Source organism: Brienomyrus brachyistius, chromosome 12 (assembly GCF_023856365.1).
Source record: "Brienomyrus brachyistius isolate T26 chromosome 12, BBRACH_0.4, whole genome shotgun sequence".
Lineage (NCBI taxonomy): Eukaryota > Metazoa > Chordata > Actinopteri > Osteoglossiformes > Mormyridae > Brienomyrus > Brienomyrus brachyistius.
Genome location: NC_064544.1, coordinates 8,727,549 through 8,751,361, shown reverse-complemented (window position 1 = coordinate 8,751,361; position 23,813 = coordinate 8,727,549). Strand labels below are relative to the sequence as shown.

General features: G+C 46.2%; 2 protein-coding genes across 7 annotated transcripts; one reads left to right on the top strand and one right to left on the bottom strand.

The window, feature by feature from the left end:
- Positions 1-631: 631 nt before the first annotated feature.
- Positions 632-7,796, top strand: LOC125705152 (clathrin light chain A-like). 3 transcript variants are annotated; one of them, XM_048971548.1, is made up of 7 exons: positions 632-920; positions 2,944-2,981; positions 3,554-3,671; positions 3,916-4,027; positions 4,552-4,605; positions 5,894-5,929; positions 7,198-7,796. In XM_048971548.1, the coding sequence occupies exons 1-7, from the start codon at positions 764-766 to the stop codon at positions 7,376-7,378; spliced, it is 696 nt and encodes a 231-aa protein (XP_048827505.1). In that variant the 5' UTR covers positions 632-763; the 3' UTR covers positions 7,379-7,796. The 3 variants fall into 3 exon arrangements, with proteins under 3 accessions (XP_048827505.1, XP_048827506.1, XP_048827507.1); XM_048971549.1 differs by lacking the exon at positions 5,894-5,929; XM_048971550.1 differs by lacking the exons at positions 4,552-4,605; positions 5,894-5,929 and having other exon boundaries at positions 634-920.
- An 801-nt stretch (positions 7,797-8,597) lies between these two features.
- On the bottom strand, positions 8,598-22,611 carry gne (glucosamine (UDP-N-acetyl)-2-epimerase/N-acetylmannosamine kinase). Of its 4 annotated transcripts, XM_048970841.1 has the most exons (14): positions 22,412-22,611; positions 18,560-18,824; positions 16,640-16,663; positions 15,901-16,121; positions 15,257-15,711; positions 14,185-14,337; positions 13,326-13,538; positions 13,023-13,110; positions 12,469-12,679; positions 12,102-12,234; positions 11,624-11,845; positions 11,368-11,550; positions 10,445-10,561; positions 8,598-10,303 (listed from the first exon to the last, which is right to left on the bottom strand). In XM_048970841.1, the coding sequence occupies exons 2-14, from the start codon at positions 18,590-18,592 to the stop codon at positions 10,068-10,070; spliced, it is 2,289 nt and encodes a 762-aa protein (XP_048826798.1). In that variant the 5' UTR covers positions 18,593-18,824; positions 22,412-22,611; the 3' UTR covers positions 8,598-10,067. The 4 variants fall into 4 exon arrangements, with proteins under 4 accessions (XP_048826798.1, XP_048826799.1, XP_048826802.1 ...); XM_048970842.1 differs by lacking the exon at positions 16,640-16,663; XM_048970845.1 differs by lacking the exon at positions 18,560-18,824.
- Between the last annotated feature and the right edge of the window lie 1,202 nt (positions 22,612-23,813).

The following is a 23,813-nucleotide window of genomic DNA, read 5'->3' as shown; positions in this document are numbered from 1 at the left end:
GCCGGAAGAGAAATTTCAATAAAATGCATTCTAGAATTAAACATTAGGAGGGAATTTTTTTCCGTTATGGTTTTAAAATATCAGTAAAAACAACTGGCCCACTCCAATATTTTCATAGATTTTTTTTACCTAGGTAGCTGCCGTATTTACATAAACATCCTTATCCATAAATATCAAATACAGGATGCAATATTATAGGTGGCACTGTTATATACTGTTATATTTTGGTCATTCAAAGCATTCCGGTAAACACTGGCTTGCATCATCAAATTACAATTTGATGTTACAACTTGGTTTCCCGGAATCTATAGATCAGAGAGATTAAATACCCGTTTAAGTCCGAACTGACAGCAAAATATCAGAATTAACCCTGGAGTGTTTAGTTCAAATGACTTGGAAGTTCACTCATTTGGTTGGTTGTGTTGCTTTCGGTTTTAATAACAGAAGTATTTGATTGGTGAAAAGGTAATCCATCAAATTTCTCCATCGCTGATTGGTTATCTGAGGAAACCCAAATTACGTCTGTTATCTTGGTTTATTATAAGCCGGTATTGCCGCTGAGAGCACGTAATTGGTTGAAAATGCCGTCCGTCAAATTCTGAGATGTTTCATTGGCTATGAGCAATTTTCCGCCATATCCAGCGGCGTTGGCTCCCTTCCCTTATACTCAACGTCTGACGTAACCAATCTTCATCCCTAAACGGGTGTCGTTTAGTTGCATTTCACCCGCTCCCCTTTAGAAAAAGACATATTTAGGGGAGACATGGATAACTACAGTGCACCCGCTTCAGGGAATGGGTTTGGGTCAGAGGAAGATCCAGCAGCCGCATTCCTGGCACAGCAAGAAAACGAGATCGCTGGGATCGAGAACGATGAAGGGTACGGCATTTCCAACGGGGGACAGGTCCAGTCCTCCTTCGGTAAGAATGCTCCAGGTGATCGAGTTATAGCACCAAAAACCTGCGATCCAACAACCAGGTGGCGAATTAGTGTCGTTAACAGTCGAAATAAAAACGGCGTATGGGTTGATGATTAGATAATGAAAGCAATGGCTGCAAGCTAAATATATAAATATTGCAAAGCAAACAAGACGACGGGACAGAATCGGCGTTTAACAGGACTGCTGTCATGGTGGCCGGAGACCACCCCCCCCGGGAAAATCGGGGGTTAAGGGGAATCCATAGGAATGGCACCGGTTTGTTGTTAAATGCAAAGCTTCTGTTTATTCTGCTAACTGTCCGTGAGACGGGCTTCTAAGCAAACACAAAATAAGCACACTAAATGTATTGCATCGAAAATGAATTAAAAAAACAGCAGTGAACTTGTCTACTTTTGTTAAATGAATGCTTGCACATTAAGCGATGTCTGATCGTGTGTGTGTGTGTGTGTGGGTGTTTTCCTCGCGCGCGCATGAACACCCGTCGCATTGTTTTCTGTAACCTGGCACAGTCAAGCACACGACAGCGCAGATTCATTACACATAAATATGGCAGCAGCTTGCAACTGGTAATTAATCCGTCCACGCGCTCGGAGGCCGCGTCGAACGGCGGCCTGATCGCCTGCGCGCTGGGCGGCGATAGCACCTGTCAGGACGCTCATCTGCAAGGGAAAGATGACGGTGCGGCATCCGCATCTCTGCCTGGTGGCTGGGAGTGAGTCACGGGAGGTCCCCGCAGGCTGCTCTTATATGAAGTCAGCTACACATTACAGCCTCCTTTCTGCAATTTGCATTTAACCTTCTTGTGCTGATTTTCAGTCTGGACGCTACAAGGACGCCTGTTTTGTGGACGGATTTTTTTTTTTTTAAGAATCTTACAAATTTACACACAGGGCTGCACGATATTAGGAAAAAATCACATTGCAATATTTATTCTTTTTGCCATATATATTGCGATATTAGGATTTAAAAAAAATTAATTAGTTCGATAGCTCTATTGGTTTAATTAATCATTCTAGAAAGATTGAGCTGATTTTTCCAAATATAATGGTAATGATAATAGAACATGAGCATTAAACTAAGGACGCTTATCGCATATAGGAGTATGCGAGTAACGAGTAACAAAATAGATAAAATAGAACATTTTATTGTCCAATTAAACCCTTTTTATAGCCAGAGTGAACATAAAATGAAATACCGTCATGTTCCTATTGTGCCGATCCTCCTGTGTGCCACGCCCCCTCATCTACCCAGTGTGGAATCCCAGTGTTACCAGCTGTTTCCAGTCATGCTCATTGATGTGTATTTAAGTCAGCGTTAGAGTATATTTCCCCAGTCTGGTCATTAACGTCGTTGTGTGTTATCTGAGTGTGTGGTCTCTTAATAAATCCCTCGTTTACCCGATTGCCTGCTCCGCCTATGACAAATGCAACTTAAAAGTAAATACATATTGCAATAAATAAAACTTGTGCTAAATAATTAGTACCAACAAAGGACCATTGTTTCTCATACTTAAATGAACGTTTTTACGTCACCAGTGTAAAACAAAGAGAATGTTTGTGATTGGTGGTTCGTTCTGTGATCGACATGTTAGCTGCGCGTGCAAAGCTCCATATCCAAAAACCTTTACATTGACCTAAATTATATTAGACAGGCTTTTGTGGATTGTTTAAGAATGAGATCAGTGTGTCATTTGTTAGTTTAGCAAAAACACCAAAAGCATTATCCACGCCGCTTAATTTAAGTTGTGCACATGGGTACATCGCCGTGACGATTCGAAACGATATATCGTGCAGCCCTATTTCCATATTGACGGATTTTATGTATACAGGCTTTCAAAAGTTAATATATAACGAGGGTGGAATTTAAAGGCTATTCCTACGCAGTTGAGATTTTATATGATTCTGTACATTTTACAATGATTGCAATAAGCGGTTGATGTGTTGTAATGGAGATTCTTAGTTAATAAACAAAAAATGATCACGTGTATTTTATTGTATTTGTAGATGGAGCTGATGAGGCTCTGAATGGAGATTTCCAAGGGGTAGGTTCCCCTCACGCACCACAGCTGTTTATTTTAGTTCTGATTTTAAAATGTAGTTTTTATATTATTTTCATTTAAAATCTAGTTTAGTTTTAGTTAGCTTTTAGTGTAGTTTTTAATTTTCATTTTGAGATATATATATAAGTTTTAGTAGTGGTATTTATAGGGGCATACTGAGATATTTTGTGTGTCGGATTTTTAGATAATCCTACAAAAATACGCAGTGCACGTTATCTACTCATGTCCACAAAATGGGCAGTGCGTGACCCAGGTATTATCAATGGCAATTAAACATAAATAAACCATTACTTTAGCTAAATAGTATTTAAAAACAGTAACAGAATCTATTTGATGCTTGTTTTTATTTAATTTCAGTTAGTTCCAGAGGCAATATTTACATTTTTCATATAGTTGTATTTTAATTTAGATTTTTTTTATATCTTATTTAAATTTACGGAACTTTACTTATTAACTTGGTTTTCATTAACGATAATAACCCTGCGTCAGCCACGCTCGCCCATGCTAAGCCGAGCCATACCAGGACGTACACTGACTGTTTACCTCCCGCTCAGGTGAGTAATGGGCCCTCGGACAACTATGCTGCGGTGGCACAGGCAGACCGCCTGCAGGGGGAGCCAGAGAGCCTACGCCGGTGGAGAGAGGAGCAGCGGGATAGGCTGGAGGCACTGGGTGAGCAAGCGCTGTAGGGACATCCTGGATGGGAGGGATGGGGTGTTTGATAGTCCAGGTGGTCTGGTAAGTGGAAATATGGTTTATGGGGACTCATAGCCGAGACTGAGAGGTGGTGACCCAGTATTTATGGAGTGAGATGTGATTTAGATGCAGTTAAGCAGCTGGCTCACCATTGGCCATTGGAGAGCAGCAGATGGTAGGTGTGACCTCCGCCGCCCCCCCACCTTGTCGTTCTGCCCAGATGCCACGTCGCGCACGCAGGAGGCGGAGTGGAAGGACAGGGCCAAGGTTGACCTGGAGGAGTGGTACTGCAGACAGGACGAGCAGCTGGAGAAAGCTAAGGTCAACAACAGGTGAGCGGGTGCCGGCTTTGGGAAAACTCCAGTGGAAAACCTCCAAACCAGGCTTAGTCTAAGCTGCCTAGTTATCATTAATCCCTGATACAGGGCAGGACATTGTTTAAATAACACTCAAAAAAAGATCACTCCTATCTCAAACTTTCTATCTAGGCAATTCACCCATTGCCAAATATTTCATAAGTCCCTGCCTTGTGCTTGTGAGTAACCCACAAATTATGTAATATATCCTACCTTTTGACACAGGAGTCAATAGATCATTTTTTTGATCTATGGCTTTTAAATGCAAGTTTTTTTTCTTTCTGTGAGAAGCAGCAGTTGTGTTGTTAGACTGTCTGAATAGGGCTGCATACACTGAATTATCGTTTTGAATTACATGCTCCGGATGACTGTGCTTCTACACTGTGCCTTGACTCGCTCTGTCAAGTACAAGTGTCTGTATTTTTCCTCTCCTTTTTTCATCACTCGCTTTCTCTCTCTCCCCTTACTTACTGCTTCCTTGTGGGGACACCTCTGTCCAGGGTGCTGGATGAAGAATTCTACAAACAGCCTCTCTCTGAGCTGATTGGCTATGTGTATGTCCCTCAAACTGGCATCCAGTCTCCTCGCATCCTGTCTCTACACACCTCAATACGAGTACCTTTCCTGTCTGTCAGATAATCTGCCTTGCAGCGTAACCTGCATACTCCTGCTTGTCAGAGAACATCCAGACGGCCTGCATTTGTGCAGATTATTCATGAGTGAGATGCTATTGAGCTGATATGTTTGTGCTTTAATCCTACCCAGCAGATACAATTGCAGAGTGACTCTCTGCAAGATGAATTATAATAGTACATGGGGACATTTTGCTGAATTATTGCTGAAGTTCAGACCCAGTGATTAACCGCTAGCATCTTGTAACACTGGGGTTGTGAAACTTTGAAACATGAGTTTCATTACTGTTCAAGTCTTGATATCTGAAAACTCATGGTTTAAACCCTCTTAGTTTGAGAATAACAAAAATGTGGCAAACATTCCGTAGCGGACAGTGCATTTGGGTTCAGATGTATAGGTGGTTTGCCTGTTGAAGCGTCATTGGTTGTGTAAACTCGTGATCTGATTTTTGTAGTCATATACATTGCTCATACTGTTTGTGCAAATTTGTTACAAAGCACCCAGTTAATAATAGTAAATAAGTCACAAAGTAAATTTTAAAATGGAAAAGTATATTCAAGTCTGAGGTAAGGCAGAAATGGTGTAGATAAATTTAGACTAGCCGTTAGGGATAAAGCGGTAAAATTTTGGAAGTAACTTTAAGAATCTTTTGTGGCCTTGGCTAATTTTAAACTTGAAATAAAATATTTAGTGTTGAAGCTGGAAGTATTTAAAATCTTGGTTTAAAACGGAACAAAACGGCATGTTTTAATGAAGAGATGATCCATCAACTGGACACACTAAACGTCCCCTGTGAGCAAGAAAGCACTGCTTTACCAGGAGTGTTTCTGTCTTCAAAGACCTTTTTTTTGGTCTGTCCGACGCTTAGCAACCACTGTCATGTCGGGTTAGTGATGTAGGATGAAATGCTTGTGATTGGATGGATCTTCCACATACATGAAGAACTATTTGTTTATGAAAACAGATGATACTGTAGACAGTAAACTTGGCTGAGAACACGGAGAACAGACCTTCCGTCTGGATGTAGGTACCATGGCGTTGGGCAGATTTCCATGCAGGAAGTAGCTTGTGCCAGCGTTAGCCGTTAGCACTCTCGCACGCAGTGTTATCTAGCTGGTTCAGTTCATCTCCATAGATCATTTCTTTTCGTTTCTCTGTAGCTGACCTCTGATCTGTTGTCCCCTTTTCTTTTCCTACGCACCTTTCAAGCACGCACATTAACCATCCTTGCTACCGCCTAGACCAGTTAAGTAACAAGAGACTAAAGAGATCAAGTGTTTCCCATTCTCTGTGAGATTATAGCCCCTCGTGGTCGTGTGTTAGCCTCCCCCCTCGCACCCCCCCCCCCACCCCCGTCTTGTGAGCGCATCGGTACTTTTCCTGTGTCATTGCCATATGCTCTGTCCACTGGTGTTGAGCGTCTCCCCCCCCCCCCCCCCAAAATACCCCAAACTCCCCCTTGGAATGCTAAGCATGTGGCAATCCTTGTCCAGCAGGATGGGTGGGGCCGGTCCTTCGACTTGCCCATCTGGTATTCCCTAGGAGGGCCGCACTAACGCTCACAGACGTGGCTTAAATTCAGGCCCTCCATATTTGGGCATTTGTCTTCCATTCGAGTGTGACGGCGACGTCAAAGCTGCCCAAGGTGCTGACAGAGCCTCGCCCTCAACCAAAGTGCGTAGCTTTTGGCTCATTTACTGAAGCAGGGGAAACCCAGTGCTGGAAACCGAAAGGGAAGTTTAAACCAGAGGAGCTCGGGTGAGCAGGAAGGAGACTATTAGCAGGTAACTTCTGCTCATCAACATGGCGTTTGCTTTAATAAGCAACACCAAAAGTGTCACATTACAGCTTATTACATTCTAGCCCCTCCCACCCTGCCCCCCCCCCCCCCATTAATCAGCAGGGTACTGCAAGAAACTGAAGGATAGGGATGATCTGTATGAAATAATCCTGATCTATCGTGTTGATGTGACCAGAATGCTGTGTTCTTATTGTTCTGTGAATTATTATTTATGATCATTCAGTCGTCGCTCATGGGAGCTTTATTTATACAAAAAAGATGTTCTGAGGGCAGAAGGAAAAATTAGGGGGATAACCAATCAGATAGTAGAGGAGGTGAGAGTAACCAATCAGATGTTTTAGTCCCGCCTCCTAGTTGCTTGGACCTACCTCCTCTAAAATCTGATTGGTTATCTCTCTGAACCAGTAATTTTTCCTTCTGCCCTGAGAACATTTTTGAGTAAGTAAAACTACCACGAGCATGATCATCTCTCAAGACTCTGCCCTGACCTTGCCCACAAAAAAAAATGAGCTTTTAACTTAGGGAAACAAACTCACAGGCTCATTTTAAGCTCACGGGTTTCCAGAAAACTGCAGGAGGGGCATTATACATTGTGAGCTAGGCTGGACCTTAATCATCACGGAAAGGGCTAGTGGCGAGTCTTGGGGGACGCTGTCCTCTGCTCCACCTGACCCTGGTCCTCTGTCCCCCACCCCACCCCCACCTACCTCAGGGCGGCCGAGGAGGCCACGGCAGCTGCCGAAATCGGCGACGACAACACAGACCCAGGGACGGAGTGGCAGCGCGTGGCGCGCCTCTGCGACTTCAGCCCCAAGTCCAGCAAGCAGTCCAAGGATGTATCGCGCATGCGCTCTGTGCTCATCTCCCTCAAGGAGGTGCCGCTGGTCCACTGATCTCTCGCCCTGGCCAGTGGTGGTTATGCAGCTCCAAGTGACCGCACCCCCTCCAAGGAAAATGCACTACATCACCGACATCGCCAGGGTGTCGCCATGACTCCATGGACCGATCTGCGCTCAGACACGCTCGAGGGAAACCCACCCCCTATCGGCTGTGCCCCTCTTAGGACCAAACCCTCCATCCCCCCTACCATCTCACCCCTCGTTTTTCCAGGAATAAAGAAAATTGTACTCGTATACCTGTCCCGCGATGTACTGTGAATGTTTGTATGTACAATATAGAGTATATATATATATATATAAATATACAGCCACACATGTGGACAATGGAAATATGGTTTTTAACTGTTACACAGGTATCAGTGTGTTCGATGGTGTCATCATTGGTCTTAATGTCAATAAAACTGGAACGAAATCCTTATTGTGTGATGTTTCACTACAAAACGGATGCAAGATTGTACTACATATTCCATATGCTGAAGCCTGTTTCAAAGACAGCAATAGCTGCTTAAACTACAGTAACAGTGTTTTATGTTACATGTAGACGCTTCTCGGGTTACGGTGGCCAGTGTTACAATATTTCATATTTATAATTGGTATGATTATTCAGTTAATTACATTAGAAAACTATTATAAAATAGGCTGTGTGTTGATGATTTTGCCCAACTCTAGGGTAATGTGAAGGGTTCTACGCATGTTTAAGCTAGGCTAGGCTAGGATGTTCGTTAGGTTTGGTGTACTGTGATAAAATGCATTTTTGCCTTACGACATTTTCACCTTATAGTTTTATCGGAACATAACCCCATCGTTATGTTCCGGCAGCAGCAGCGCCTGTATTTTATATTACACGCCTTCAGCAAGTCACTAAACAGGCAGACATAAACAATTGGGCTGACGCTTCACCAGTACCGCGCTGACCTCTGGGTATTACGTAAATGTTTCTATGTTTTTTTTTTTTTCATTTACCTTTATTTAACCAGGCAAGACAGATTAAGAACATGTTTCTTATTTACAACTATGTGCCGACCGATCGCTTTACACGACTCCCCAACACTAGCGGTCAGTGCAATCTGTCCGCCGACATGAGGACAGCAGGGTAGCTCAGCGCTGCGTCTGGAAGAGATTCATCTAATCGCGGCTAAAACGAAACAAAATGGAAAAACCCCCCAAAAGGTTGCTCCCCTCTGTATAAATAATGGTAAGAGCTCATATTAAATAGGGTTAAAATCAAAATATCATTTTATTATACTAATTTGTTGCATTTGTGACCGTTTTCTTTAAAAATGCGACGGTGAGAAGAGAACACTTGTTAAAATTCAAGTATTACACCAGTAGCCCTTGTATTACTAAGAGCATAACCTGTCTGTGGAATGTAGAAATCAGAGTTTAACACCACTTAAAATATTCTAAGAATTTGTTTTATCCTAAAACATTAAAATTGTCGTACCTCCAATTGCTGAAATGCCACCTGTGAATAACTTTGGCAATAATGTCAGATAGCAGTTCGATAAAGCTGCAAAATCACATCCACCGTAGTGGGAACTTAACCTCGCATTATGGTATGTTGAAGGTTACCCAGCCCGATCCACCTGCTTCCTGCGTAAGACGCTAGTGTCTAAGCCTAGGGGGCCAGAGACCAGCCTCTGCCTATTACTGCATTCATTCATTACTGCTCTTTTAATCTGAACTATACTTCAGTGGATCTTTCAAACTTTCTGTCTGGATGATAACAGGAGTAACAACCCATAGTTTGAGAACCACATCAGATTTGTTCGCCTGTTTGGTTACTGTGATTACAGATGAGAGCTTCCTAAAGCATTCATAATGCATAATACACATGGCTATAATGCGTTATGCCTTTTGATAAATATTTATAGGCATGTTTATAATGCTTTATGAATGCATCATTACGAGTCTGTTTATAAATTACTAAAAATATGGCCTTCAGTCAAGTGTTACCAGAACTTCTTGTCAGTGATGGTGATTGTTTTGAACATACAGCTTACTTGGTGCATGGCAAACACTGCCACTTAAAAAATACATTCTTTTTTAATTTAAAATGTCTTCGCAAGCTTCAGTTAAAGGTTTGATTGTACAAGTCCCCCCACTTAGGTAATGTATAAAATAAAATAGTTACTTCAGGGTTAAAACTAAAAATGTTTTTCCTAACTTTTTTTCGTACAAAAAAAAGTTACTTCAAAAACATGTATTCATAGGACCATTACAAAAAAATGTTTAGGTCAAATACATTGAGAATACACAAGATTCCTCCGGTGAAAATGACTGATTCTGATTGATTAACATTAACCGGCTGCTGGCCAATGGCGGAACGCTACAGCTACAGGTCCCTGGAACACACCCGCCACCACCCCCCCCTCTACTGACTGCCCTGAAAAGGTGAGGTTCATCAGTGTGCTCCGAAACAAACACAAGATAAGTATTTTGGACTTCATATAACGGACAGACAAAACAGTAAAAGATAAGTATTCTCAAAATAAAAGTAATACTTCACTTCCATACGAATGTGGGAATTCTCACCAGCTCTTCTGGTGTCTTCATCCGATACTCACTGTTCGAGCACATTTTTAATATTTAGGTCCAGAACTTGTGTGAACCTCCCAGTACCTAGCCCAATAGGGCCTGTGGTTTCCAGTTAAGACCATAGATACCAGAGCAGCCACTCTGTCTAATATGTCCTCCTTGTAGTGTAATCCAGGACCATGCTGGCTGCACCCAGCAGAGCAGGTTCCTCCAGGTCAGAGGTCACCACGCGGATGCTCTGGGCGGAGCTAAGGGCACGCTGCTGGATGATGTTCTTCACCGGGTTCTCGTAGAAGTTGGCCAGGACACCGGAGAGAACCACTAACGAGGGGTTCACGGTGTGCAGGATGTTGATGATGCCCACGCCCAGCGCTGTGCCAGCTGTGGGAGTGAGATGACGGATGGAGAGCACATGAACAATACTACGAAAAAAATAACAGAGCAGGAAACGTCATGCGATTTTTAACGAGGGCAGAGGGAATGCTGGGAGTGCACCGCACCACAAGCCGCGAGTTTGCCCACCTGTCCCGAGGATGGCCTTAGCCTTGTCGTTGCCACGGTGAGAGGCTTCCACTAGGTGGATGGCGCTGACGGGCTCCTCGTTCTTCAGGGACATGCCCTCCACCAGCAGATCATCCTCTGTGGGGAGGAAGGGGGAGGGTCTCACACATCAACCTTTCTCATGGCATGGACACCGAGTGTACTCTCACTCGACCTTCAGAACCCGACAGTCTGGAACACAACCATTCTAACCCATAAGCCTGGCATTTCTAAACAGCCTTATCTCCTGTCTCACTATGGGTTCTTCTGTTGACTGTTGAGAGATTTTAAGGTTTGTCTTTCAGAGGCTTCTATTTGCACTCACAGCCTCTATAAAATACCCTAGAGCTGTCGTCTTCATTACATATTTTGTTGCATCTTTGCTACTTTTCTCCACCGCAACCTACAATTGTGCCCTTGAGAGGTAAAGTGGGCTATCCCACATTTTTGACCCCTACCCCCTTTTTATTGAATATTTTCAATTGGATAAGTTGTTATTATCTAAGTCATACCTCTGTGCTACCTATGATATATATCAATTGTAGGGTATAGGCACACTGATTTTTTTTGAGCTCATTTTCTCAAAACTGTTTTTGTGGGATAGCCCACTTTCCCTCCCAAGGGCACAATTATACCGTTATATAGCTGGATATTGCACTGGTGCTACAATACATGGCCGGCGCATTTCTCAAAGGTTCAGCACAGAGTCCTTTCTGGATAACATGACCCCAGATTCCTCAAGCAAAGTACAATGGCTGGTTGGAAACTCAAGGTTCTTGTCAGTGTTTAGTCTTCCAGGGATTGGTTTGTGATCGTGACATCCCAGCACGTATGTAAAATAGAGCTTCACGCGGACTTGATTTGTCTGTGTGCGCGTGTGTCTCTGGTGCCGCGGCGATGCTAACCGTCGTGGAGCCTCTTGGCCTCCCGCTGCAGGGCGGACCCCGAGGCAAAGGCCTCGATGCAGCCGCGGCTGCCACATGAGCATTCGGGTCCGTCCAGGGACACCATGATGTGGCCCAGCTCCGCCGCGCAGAAGGTGCTGCCGTGGACCAGCTCGCCCTGCTGGATGATACCACCGCCGATGCCTGATGGGAAACGCGCGGGTCAGGGGCGTAGTCGGGCGTACGCACCGGCGAGAGGGATGGCGAGAGTACACACCCGTGCCGGTGATGACGGTGACGAAGTTCTCCACTCCCCTGCCGTGGCCGAACTTCTTCTCGGCGAGGGCGGCGCAGTTGCCGTCGTTGTCCACCCACACGGGCAGGTGCAGCGTGTCGGAGATGGGGGTGCGGATATCCACGGAGCTCCACTCCTGGATCAGCTTAGTCGAGTGGAGGATGACCCCATCGTGGGGATTCACCCGGCCGCCAGTTGACACACCTGGGGGGTGCCAGGGGAGGGGCAGCGAAGGTTAGAGGACTGCGCCAATGCAACACCTTGCTTGATTTTCTCTCGATGCAGCAACAATGCAGCCACTTCGGCTGTAAAAATAGTTCTTACTGCATTTCAAGCTGCATGCTAATCCAAGATTTACACCTTCAACTGTCAGCCTGCAATTCATAGCCCGCGAAAAAGCACCAGTGCATCCTTTTACTTTTATTCCTGGGAATGCATGCGGATTGTGAATGGCACGTACCCACTCCGAGGATCCTGCAATTCAGGCTGACGGCGGCGTCGATGGCTGCGTCGCTGCACATCTTCAGAATCAGCTGGATCCTGTCTTCATAGGTGCTTGGGTTTGGTTGGATGTATCTCTTAACAATCTTCCCCTGTCGTGACAATGCACGCCCTGCTCAGTAGATGTCACCTGACTTCATTTAAACTGATTAAGATCTGACATTTACCGGCACAGGAACAAACACCCTCCACTGGAGTTCTTTAGACACTAGGAAGCGATCTACAAAATCACTCCCTCGTCACAGATGAAAGCTGCCAGCTCCTGACTGAGGGAGTACAGGTGCGAGAGGGTGGCGTTTCACCAGCACTGAGGGGCGGGGCCTTGCCTTCATGCTGACGACTGCTACCCGTAGGTTAGTGCCCCCCAGGTCCACGGCCAGCGCGCTCTGGGTCTCCAAGATGTGGTCGATGTCCTGAGAGTTGCAGTCCTTCACCACTGGGAAGCAGAAGGTCTTCTGCAGCGGCTCGTCAAGGTCAATGGTCTGCAGGAACCTCAGGATGCGGGGCACTGCGTTGCCGTCGCCGTAGATCTTGGAGCTGAGTTGCACAAGTTTTCCCATAAGGAGAACATTAGGCTTTACAATCACACAGGTTAATGTGTGAAAAGCTCACTGTGGATCCCACCTCTACCCCAAACACACACAATAGCCATAATATTCCTGCGTGTCATCTGGCCAGCTGAAATTCCCACATATCATTCTATAACAACCTATAATACTGTCTGAAGTTTATGGTAAGGAGGTGTATCCAAGGATACTATACCACCATTATCTAAAGATCCAAAACAAACTAAAGATTGAGGCTGTTGTAAACCCTGCAAACAGAGCCAACATCCTGCTTCTGCAGGTCAACTGGTTCCTCCTCATTCCATAATCCCTACCCTGGGTAGCGCTTTCCAAACTGCAGCTCCAGCGCATGGTAGATCTTATTCTGGCTGTCTGCATCTCGCACGTGTAGAACATTCTCCCCTGGTAGAAAACAATCCATTTAAATGACTTCATTTGGCTTTAATAGTTTGAATAAATTCAAGTATTATACTTATTTGGTAATGGGACAAACGAGGGTTCAAATTCCACCGCATTTCATCAATCATTGACAGGTTTAACCCTAAGGGAACCACAGAGTGATTCACGAGAAGTGGGTAGGGGGCCGTGCTTGGCCATGCCACCCGCCCGGTACCTACCAGTCTCTCGGCCCGTCTGCCGCGTGCCCAGGTTGATGACGGGGGTCCCGAAGGCGCCGGCCTCGCGGACCCCGCAGCTGCTGTTCCCGATCATGCAGCCAGCATGCGACACCAGCTGGATGAACTGCTCAAAGGGCACATGCTTGACGGCCCGGAAGTTGGGGTGCCGCTCGATGCCCTTCTTTCTCATCACTCGCACCATCTCCTTACTGCCTGTGGGGGGGCGTAGACAGGGTGTCATGATGAACACTCCTCTGACACCTCCTAAATGTTGCTTTTACTGTGGTATATATATTTTACGCGCACGTTCTATCCATTGGGTCCTCACAGCTCTGAAGACGAGTCTCTTCCAGACTTCCAGATTTAATCTTAAAAATTTTCCCGTGGTTCCTATGGATACCCTGAGATATTTTGCAATAAAACTTAGTTCCTCCTAGACTCCCTTTGTGTTATTTATCCGAATAGCTTTTCTGAAATGAGGTTCTGCGTCGATTTTTATAGCTCCCGGGAACAGGAGTTATTCAGGGTGGGGGGGGGAAGAACAGGTGGGACACTTTCCACTCAGTATTTCAAGACAGTGGTTTTCGTCCCATCCAACATGTTCCAGGAATTTGCTTTTGAAAAGATAAACAAATTTTTTGGGAGAATTCAGTTCTCGTCTACAGACCGAGGGGGGAATAATAATAATAATAATAAAAAAATGATTAACGATTTCAGTTAAATGTACCCTTAATGCCCATATCCAACTAGATACTGGGGGTTTGATTAAGGCCGTATCTCGATAAAAAACGCATACGGTTCTGCCCTCAAAGGCTCATACTGTTGTCACCGCTCCCAGCCAGCATGTACCAGCCCTAACCTGCATCAATGTTGGGGAACAGGATGAGCGTCGGCTTATTGAAGGAGATGAGGGCGTCCAGCATCAGCTCGTAGATCTTGATGGAGTTCTTGATGTCTGTGGTGACCGGATGCTGCAGAGCCACGATGTAGTCCAGCTCCTTCACGTCCTCCCCTGCCAAGGACACAGGCTGCACATCAACGTCGTTGCTGAAATAGCTGATAGAGGCAGGGCAGTCCTATCCCGTACAAGATATTTACTGCAAGAGTGAACCCTCGGCGTTTCCAGTTACGTTCCCCGCTGCGTGATAGATGGGAGGAGGGAAAAGACACTTTTTAGATGCTTATCCAAGTCCTTCAGCCCTTCCTGTTTTAATGAAATAGACCCCCAAACCAGCCTGACTGGTTTCTCTCAGGCATGAGGGGCGCTGAGGATCCCTATGCCAAGCTGTGCATCACGGAAGATGACTCTTCAGGTTTTTTTCGCATCTGGCCCAAGAGTCGTTCAGAAATTTAATCCGGTAATCTCACAATCTTGATTTACGCCAACGTGACGTTCGCCGAAAAGCTCTGCGGTTTTACGAGGCAGTGCCCACAGAAGCTCACTGGCCTATCCTTCCTCATACCCCTGCTGTTCACATGTTCAGGTTCAATTGGGGGATGGAGTGCTTACACCTCTACTGGAGTGACTGGTTTGTGCGGCACCAACCATCTTAAGCCTAGTCACAGCATGTCGGGAGCAGCCCTTTCCATGACAATATAACCAAAAATAGATCGATTGGCGATTTTAAAGTTTAACAGATATGAACAGAACGCCCAAACGTGAACATAACTCCATCGTAAGCTCGGGAGAGACTGTAGTTTATTTCTGTAGATTCACCTACACCTCCGCAAATCCCTCAGTATTCCATAAGCCTATGGAATATTGGTCACGGGACACTACCAGTCAGGGGACTGGGGGTTGGGAACAACTAGCTTAAGACAGTGAGTGAAGTGACCAGTTTCGGGAGGGAGGAACCTGGCACACACAGCCTAGAGATTGCCTGGTCAGGAAGAGGTCAGAGTTCAGAGGTCACGCCCGACAGCATACCCACCAAGCCAGCTGTGGATGATGTCCATGTAGTCGTCGCGGTGGTGGGCAGTCAGCAGCTTGTCGTAGGAGGGGCAGCCAGCCAGCAGGATGCGGGAGTGGTCCTCGCACATGGCGATGAGGTGGCGTTCGGCGCTGCGCGTGCAGCAGGCGTGGTAGTGCGCCAGCTTGGAGATGGCGTGCCGGATGGAGTCGTCGATGGTGCCGCTCACCTCGCCGCCCTCCAGGTGCAGGATGCGCACGTTCATCAGTGCCGCCGCCGTGGCCAGCGCCAGCGCGTCAAAGCGGTCGCCGTGGACCAGCAGCACGTCGGGCCGCAGCCGCTGGAGCACGTCGGGCAGCTTCACCAGCGCCAAGCCCACCGATTCCACCATAGCAGCCTCGTCTTCCCCGCGCACGATGGTGTGCAGCTTGGAGCCGATGTCGAAGTCGTCCTGCTCGATCATGCGGAAGGTATTGCTGCCGGGAGGGGGGGCGTTATTCAGACCGTACCATTCACATGGGCGAGTGCAGGAGACGAGCGTGGGGACCAAAATATAATCAAGTGTTTTATTAACTTTCACTCATTAGTCGACAGCAGGCAAGACTAAAGGACGATAGGAAAATTTTGTTGTCCTCTGATTGGACAACAGGGGGGGGCGCCCTTACCCATAGTCATCAATGAGATGGGAGCCCAGCACCACCACCTCCAGCTCAAAGTCCTCCGGATGGGCCTTAATGCCGAACATGATGGGTGCCAGTTTCGAGTAGTCGGCCCGGTTGCAGGTGGCCACGCAGACGCGCAGCCGGCGCTTCCTGGATTTCTCCTCGCCGCTGTCCGCCTTGCCCACCTTCTCCCAAGCACGCTGCATGCTGCGGTAGTACAGCTCCTGGTGAGAGAAGGGGGACGGGGGTCGAGGCATCAGGGGACGGAGCATGCCATGGTCACTGCTATACTTACAAAAAAAAAGATGAGCAGAGGCTGTTCGTTAAGCTCGTGGGAGTTTTACGTACACAAACATGTTTTAAGAGCAATGATTGGTTTAAACAGGAATTCAACCAGATTGTAGTGGAGGTGGGTCCAAGCAACTAGAGTCGGCGAGACCAACAAATCAGATGTCTTGGTCCCGCCTCCTCTACAGTCTGATTGGCTATATGACTGAACCAATCAATCACTTTTCCTTCTACTGTCAAAACATTTTTGTGTAAGTAAAATTCCCACAAGCTGTTGTTAAATAATTTCTACTCTCTAAAACAACTCTTTTTGCTACATTTTAAAAGCTGAAGTGCCCTGGGTATGAAGAATTAGCAAGCTCAGCAGATGAGGACATGCGTCCGTCTCTGGGGAAGACAGACATTACACGTCAGCGGAGCAGCTCTCATGCGAATGGAGACGAGCAGTACTTACACGGGATCCCCTGAGAGAGAAGCGCTGATGCGTGTAAAAAAAATTAGAACAGAAAAGAAAATAAAAGCCAGGACACCGAACATCGGCACACGGAACAGGATTTCAGAGCTTTCCCTTAAAAACGCCTCTGACTCTAAGCACACGGCACTCCTAACCCAGCGTAATCCCCGGGGCTATGACCCGTGACAATGTTTGGCCGAAAGCAAATTACCCAGCATTCCTCTGTGGCTGCTTGTTTGCAGTGCATTTGTGTTCACCGCACTCACATGTATCGACACTGAAATTTCGACCGTCTCTACAGGCCTCTATTTGGCAGACAAAAAAAAACTAAACAAATAAAGTAAACAAGTGTTAATAAGAAGATGATGTAATTCCCTGGGGCGGCTCTCTGACGCGCGTGAGGACCACATGGGCTGTACAGTGAACCAACGACGTAATGAAGGAGGATGTGCGGGAGGGGTGGTGTTTAGGTCACATGGGGGAGGTGGGATTGATGATGGGTGAACTGGAAGGGGGGGGCGGCTCCACACATTCCTTGTGACAGTTCATCTTGGGTCTCATCTGATCTGTCTGCATCTTGGAAACAGGCCTTTTAATTAAATATTGATAGTAGGAGAGAACAGCAAACATAGATCTTGCTGCCCAGGGTTATCCCCTCTGGTGACTCACCATACCCAGGATATCTGCACGCCAACAATACCATAAGGATGCCTGAACAAGCCCTGCCCCTTCAAGGAAGCCGATTTATAGTACGGCATACCAGCGCAGATCACAACCCGGAAACTCAGGGAACGACCAACAGCACCTCTGACGTCCCACTGAAGAGCAGAGGCACCTGGCCTCATACTTCACCAATTCATCAGACGTGACACAGATGTCAGTTCCTTACCCGTAATGGCCTTAACACTCATGAAATATTCTACCTCAATCCATAAAACCTGATCTGGGAGGAAGAGCTCTGATCGGTGGGAGATCCAGGCAGAGTGAGAACGGGTGAGAGCTAATTCTGCCTCAGCTCGGGACACCGGTGACTAGTCACCTTTAACCTGTAACGCCACATAATTTTTACTTAGCCTTGAAAAGGGAAACATTTCATAAAAGGGGACAGTCTACTTTGCGGGGGCAGCTTTCAAAAACGAGGACCCCGCGCTGTCGGCATTTGCCGAAAGGATCAGCTCACGCTACCTCTGTCCGCCGTGGCGAGTTCGAAGGCTAAACTAGCAGGATCATAACCGCGCTCAAAGCTGACAGTGATGGCATCAACGCTGGTAACGAATCGCTACCATCGCGACCCTGGTGCTGCGCTGGCCTAATTAGCCCAAGAAGGAGCATCGCTGTATAGCTAAATGAATGGAGCAAAACCACACGACTTGCAGGAATAGCCTTCACCCCAGTCAAGGCGAATATCCTGACCTCACAAGCCTGACTTGAATGGGAAACGGACCCATCAGCGAACCATTCAGAATCAGGGCGTGACCACGACGACGAGCCCTTGTACTGTATACACAGCTACATGCCATAAGGAAATGGAAACCCAACCCAGAAGGAGGTGCAAACCTCTAAAGCCTAACACCCGGGCAGTCTGTCCTGGGGAGGTGTACGGCAGAGATGCTAAGGGTAATCGCCACCACGAGTGACGGCTGGGGTACCCCACGCCAAGCAGCAACATCTGAGATGTCACAGAATTGGGGGGGGGGGGAGCGAATTCTTGACGTCTTCGTGGGGAGAGATGCAGGAAGACGGGAAAGGAAAATTAGGTCTGGCCATCGCGGATTAAATATTCAGCGCTCCATCCATCCACCCCCCCTCCCCATCTGCCTCTCTCGGGGCAGCATCTGAAGCCTAGGTCTGCGGCTGGGGGGAGGGATGGGGAAGGAGGAGAATGGGAGGAAGGAAAAAAGGGAGGAGAAGATGACTTACGTGGGGGTTCCTGCTTAACTGCTCGGGGTGCATTGTTCTGTCTGCTCTGCTCCTTCCTCCCCCTGGATGATTCTCGCTCGCTCGCTGACTCGCTCTCTCCCTCCGCCGTCTCTGCCAGTGTGGAAATGGGCGCACAGCCTCCCAGCCCACTCTGGTATTCTAAGCCTCCTCCAGGGTGGAGTGAAGACGGCTTGGATCCGCCCCCTTCATTTGCCTACGAGCCTGCCATTGGCTATAGGGATGGTCACTCCTCCCAGTGGGCGGGCTGAGGCATATGAAGTGCGCTCAATAGGTACTGCTCAGGACCCCGACACTCGGGCGAACAGAGCAGGTTTTTTGTTATCCGTTATTTAAACGAGTCCCATAAAAACACCCCTCACACATTTCCCTACGTGGCAGCAATTTACAGAATGTCTGCCGTACCATGAAATAGGATTATTCTTCATTTTAAGAGATGATTAACAGATTGATGTTCAGGTGACGTGGTGGTGAAAATCCTTTACAGCATTAAACCAAGAAACTCCACTTTCCAGAAGCCGCAGGATAAGTCACACAAACAGCTGTACTGTAAGCACCTTTTACGGGATGCTGCTTCTCATTCGGTCTTTTCAGTTTCCGGGCGGAAACCAAAGCAAAACACACAGCAGCCCTCAGCCCTTGTTGTACCAAGCAGGTGGACCAAACCACACAGAACAAGGAAACGGACAGAGAACATCTAAGAGGAATTCATTTACAGGACGTCAATCTATCACAGGACACACAACTCTTGCCATGTGAGGCTATCCACCGAGCCACTATGCTACCACTACACAAATACATTCTACGTGAAGTTAAACAGGATGATAACATGACCAAGGCTGTATCATAAAGCAGGCACTTTGCTGCATGCGGGCACGAGAAGGACCCGTCTCAGATTACAGCCGGATGTTCGCTGTGCTCCAGACGAGAGCTTGCATGTCCTGCCGTGACCCGAAGAGAAGCTGGCAAACGCCACAGCGGAGAGCAAGCGCTGGGATGACGGAGCTCAGTACCACAATATCACTCACTGCAGGCAGCACACTCTTTACAGCACGGGATTCATTATTAATTTTTTTATTAGACACACAGCATAGCTAATATTCAGGTACAATAAGCTCAGGAAATATGAAAATTAGACGACTCGACTTGACCACGTCATCCCTTCTGCTCGCTCTGATTTCGTGTTGGTATATGACCCATATGAGTAGGTAAGGGCCTGGGCACTAGCTCTGGAATATGGATGGATGGATTACTGGACGAAATTATGAGTCTTTGAATATACAAAGAGAGTGGCTGCGTACCGTATGGACCATCTTGTGCACGCTATGGCAACACCAACTGAAAACCAGCAAATCAGCTCAAATTTAAAACTGAACAAACAGGATTTTACTGAGCAAAACAGAGCAACTCATTTTGGGGGGGAAAAGTAGTAAAACACTTCAATAAATATTAATTTAAATGATATCCAATCCGAGGCATGTGTATGTGTGTATAAACCAAATTTTATGATAGCACAGCATTTTGGTCAGCGCTGGCTACCTTTAATGTGCTTCATAAATAAACTTGACATTGACGAAAATGCACTGAATCATTGCCTTCGACCGTTTCTTTTTTTGTTTGGCAGACCAAACATCTAGATGTGTACTGCAACATCTGAATGGGACCGATACACATCCCTAATCCACAGCCAAACACAGGCACAAAAGGGATTGAGTCACTGTATGGTCATTTATCATGGCAGAGGGCTGTACGAAGCTACGAGGGGATGCCCCCCCCTTGCGTGCGTTGCCATGGTTATTGCAGCAGACCCTCGCGCTGACGGATGGAGGACATCGGTGCCGAAGTGCATTACAGAGGTGACACGTCAGTCCGTCCTGGCCACGCCCACAGCAGTCCAACCCAGGCAGACAATGCATGGGTTGAAATGATGCTGATAGACAGGGTTTGCACATGGAACGTTGATAATGCTTAAAAGCAGCAAACTGCTCGAGGATCTGTTTTGCAGTAGGAAGTAGGAGGGGCGGGGGGTGAATGGGCTCCGTGTCGAAACTCCAACACATGATCATTGAGAGTGACAGGTCACAGGACCCTGGGGTGGAGACAGGCTGCCCCTCCCCCCCCACCCGACCCTCGAGAGGCCGTGTCGGGGGAAAAGGTGACCTCATGACTGTGAAGCCAGAACCGCAGCTATGATGGTGCCGTTCGGCCAAGTCCCCTCCCACAAAAGGCGGAAAGCACGTTTGGCCAGTTTGTCTCAAAGCCAGACGTTCCACAGCAAAAAAGTTTAGCATCATCAAATACCAACATCTGCTTATGTTATTCAGAAAATGTCAAACAGCATTATGCCTTCGTGGGTTGGGCAAAGGGAAAACAAAGCATGCCAACATCACACACCGATGTCGCAATACTCTAAAACATTACAGTCTCACAATAAGGGTTCTAACCATACATCCAATCCCCGCCATTTTTACTCGGCACAGGATTTCGGTAAGCAGCCCATCCCAAAAAACAGGGGGCGAAAGATAGGAGGCACCCAGGACAGGATGCCAGTTTATCACGGGGCAGCCACTCACACACATGTGAGATATAAAAAGCAGACCAGAGAGACAGTTCTTTAGCTCAGTCAGCAAAATGTTGTGCTAACAACGCAAAGGCGGTGTGTTCCAATCCGAGGCAGCACACACAAATTGTAACCCTTCCTACAACTGTAGATACGAGGGATAAAGGGATTAGACAAACAAATTAACAAAAACAAACAACGTCCACTGACGTTTCAGCAATCATTTCTATCCTAACAGGACCTGCTCCACGCATATGCAATGTAGGACGAAATCTGTCTTAAATACATTATTAAACACACATGTGTATCAACTAGTACTATTAAGATAAAGTTTATTGATCCCAGGGAGAAATTCTGATGTACAGTATTCAGCAGGTAGTACGTATGGCACAGATGAACATACATGTAGTGCAAACAAGACGAAATGCAAAGGAAAGCAATCACTAACATTATGGCAAGGTCAGCCTGTTCCGGGGATAATATTTAACCATTGAATGGTATTTTTTTTATGATCACTGCCTGTAAGAACGATATGTCAATAATTATGCACACAACGTACATCAATAAAAATAAAATAAATAATAATAATAATAATAATAATAATAATAATAATAATAATAATAATCCAGGTGAAGATACGCCATCTAATGGTGCTATAAGAACTGACTGGTGTTCATGGCGTCCGGCTGATGACTTAATGCGGCAACTGACTTGTGGTCTTGCTGACGTCTCACCAATGGACAGCAAAACACACAGACATCGGTTCCTAATAGGTTTTCCCCGCCTAATCGTAATATTACTAAGGCCCTTACTAAATTTGCCCTCACATTGCAAACTCGTTCTCAAACGTCAACACTACATTTATGTCATTCCTGGGAATGCAGTAGGATTACACGTCTCGCGTCCTAATTAAAAGTACGTTCAAGCACACAAACACGGATCTGTGAAACTGACTCTCGGACTTAATTTGCGAATGCAAACGTTTCGCTTTTACTGTGTATCTTCGTAAGAACAGACTTTTGATTCAGACCCAGTCCCCAAGTCCACTCATCCATCATTCCATTACATCAAGAGGTCAGTGCCGTGCATTTTCCTTTCTTTGTTCTGGTTTCGGGACATGCCCAGCACTACAACATGGAATTTACAGTAAGCGGTCTACCAGTATCTCCCCCCCAATACCATCACCTATTATGTTAATCAACTACCCAACTTCATCTATAAAATAAAGATCTACCAGATAAAGAAGGTAAAGATTTTTTTATCGATCTACTTACCTGACAGATGCAGTTTCCCGGTTTTAGTTCTAAATTCTCTGATCTTTGTCCAGCAGACGCTTTCCTACAACACGATCACGGTGTCAGGTGTAATGATCCCAGTTACTTAACGGGTGCTCGTCCCAAACTTCCAACGACGCTTTAACAAGCCGCCGCAGTGGGATTCCGCGACGTAGTCGCGCACTGATGACGTCTACTGGTATCCAACAAACGTGACGTGGATGTTCAGAGTGCTCGCGGCTAGCCGCAAACACCATAATAGATATTTATAAGATTTTATTATTGCGCATGGCGTGCGAACCACCGGCGCTGCTTATTGAATAGGCTGTGCCCGTTGTACCTTATGCGATAACGAGGCATTAAGGGTATTAGCATAAACATAAACGTTTATTAATGGTAAACGGAAGATTTCTGTAGATGCACCGCATGACATTGCGGTGAATTATTCCATGGCGTTCATGTAGTACAAGATTAATGTGAAATTGGCGTCACATTGCGAACAAGACACACCTTGGACTGGATGCAGTCTCAGGGCGCATTTTGAGCTATTTAGGGAAACCATTTTCACCGAAGTGCATGTCTTTGAACCGCAAGGGGAAACCCAAAGAAAGACGAGGAGAACATGCGAACTGGAAGTACACTGAGATGGGGGTTGGTTTCAGACCCCCATTTCCGGAGGTGTGAAGCCAGGGGGCGACACGCTCAGCCACCAAGCCGTCTTTTTCAGGGAATTATGTTTTATAAAATTATCAAACTACCCAGGGCACTAAAAGAGCCTGTAAAAATAATAATGTAGGAAATGGACCACTAGCGGTCGCGGTTTCTATTGGCACAATATCTCTCAATTTTTATATTTCAGTGGTAATAGAGAATATCATTCATATCATTTGTCATTAAACCTGCCATCTTCTATTAGTAATGAGATGCTTACTTCAAAATTTTAAATGGGAGGATGTACACAGGCACTAAATGGATAGAGGGAAAGAAAATGAGCAGATAAATCAGTCTGTTAGGGGGCAGGAAGGAAGACGTCACGTGACTTTAGGTGCCCAGTTACACCACTGATTGGCAGCATATTCTCTGTATACGGTCCTGTCCCTGTATATTCACATCTGACACATCTGAGCTAAATATTATTTAGATTTTATTTTCAGGGGTGTCGTTTGAGTGGGAATAACATTTCTACAGTGCTACTGACTGCCCCAGACACAAAGATACCGTGCATACTGGAAGTCTTGGGGTGCTTGCTTGATTCTGTAGCAATGTATTGGTTTCATAATAAAAGTCCATTCACAAGCGATGTTTAACGTATCTACCTGTCTTCCACACAGACGTTTTCTTTTAATTGAGTGTCATAATTTTTTTCACTAACTCATTCAGTTCTGTTTTTGCCATCTTGCTA

Coding starts and splice junctions, on each gene's coding strand:
- LOC125705152 (XM_048971548.1), top strand. CDS start 764: ATGGATAACTACAGTGCACCCGCTTCAGGGAATGGGTTTGGGTCAGAG. Junction 3,672..3,915: donor GGATAGGCTGGAGGCACTGG/GTGAGCAAGCGC, acceptor CGTTCTGCCCAG/ATGCCACGTCGCGCACGCAG. Junction 4,028..4,551: donor AAAGCTAAGGTCAACAACAG/GTGAGCGGGTGC, acceptor ACCTCTGTCCAG/GGTGCTGGATGAAGAATTCT.
- gne (XM_048970841.1), bottom strand. CDS start 18,592: ATGCACCCCGAGCAGTTAAGCAGGAACCCCCAC. Junction 16,664..18,559: donor AGTTAAGCAGGAACCCCCAC/GTAAGTCATCTT, acceptor TACACGCATCAG/CGCTTCTCTCTCAGGGGATC. Junction 12,680..13,022: donor TTTGGAAAGCGCTACCCAGG/GTAGGGATTATG, acceptor TGTGCAACTCAG/CTCCAAGATCTACGGCGACG.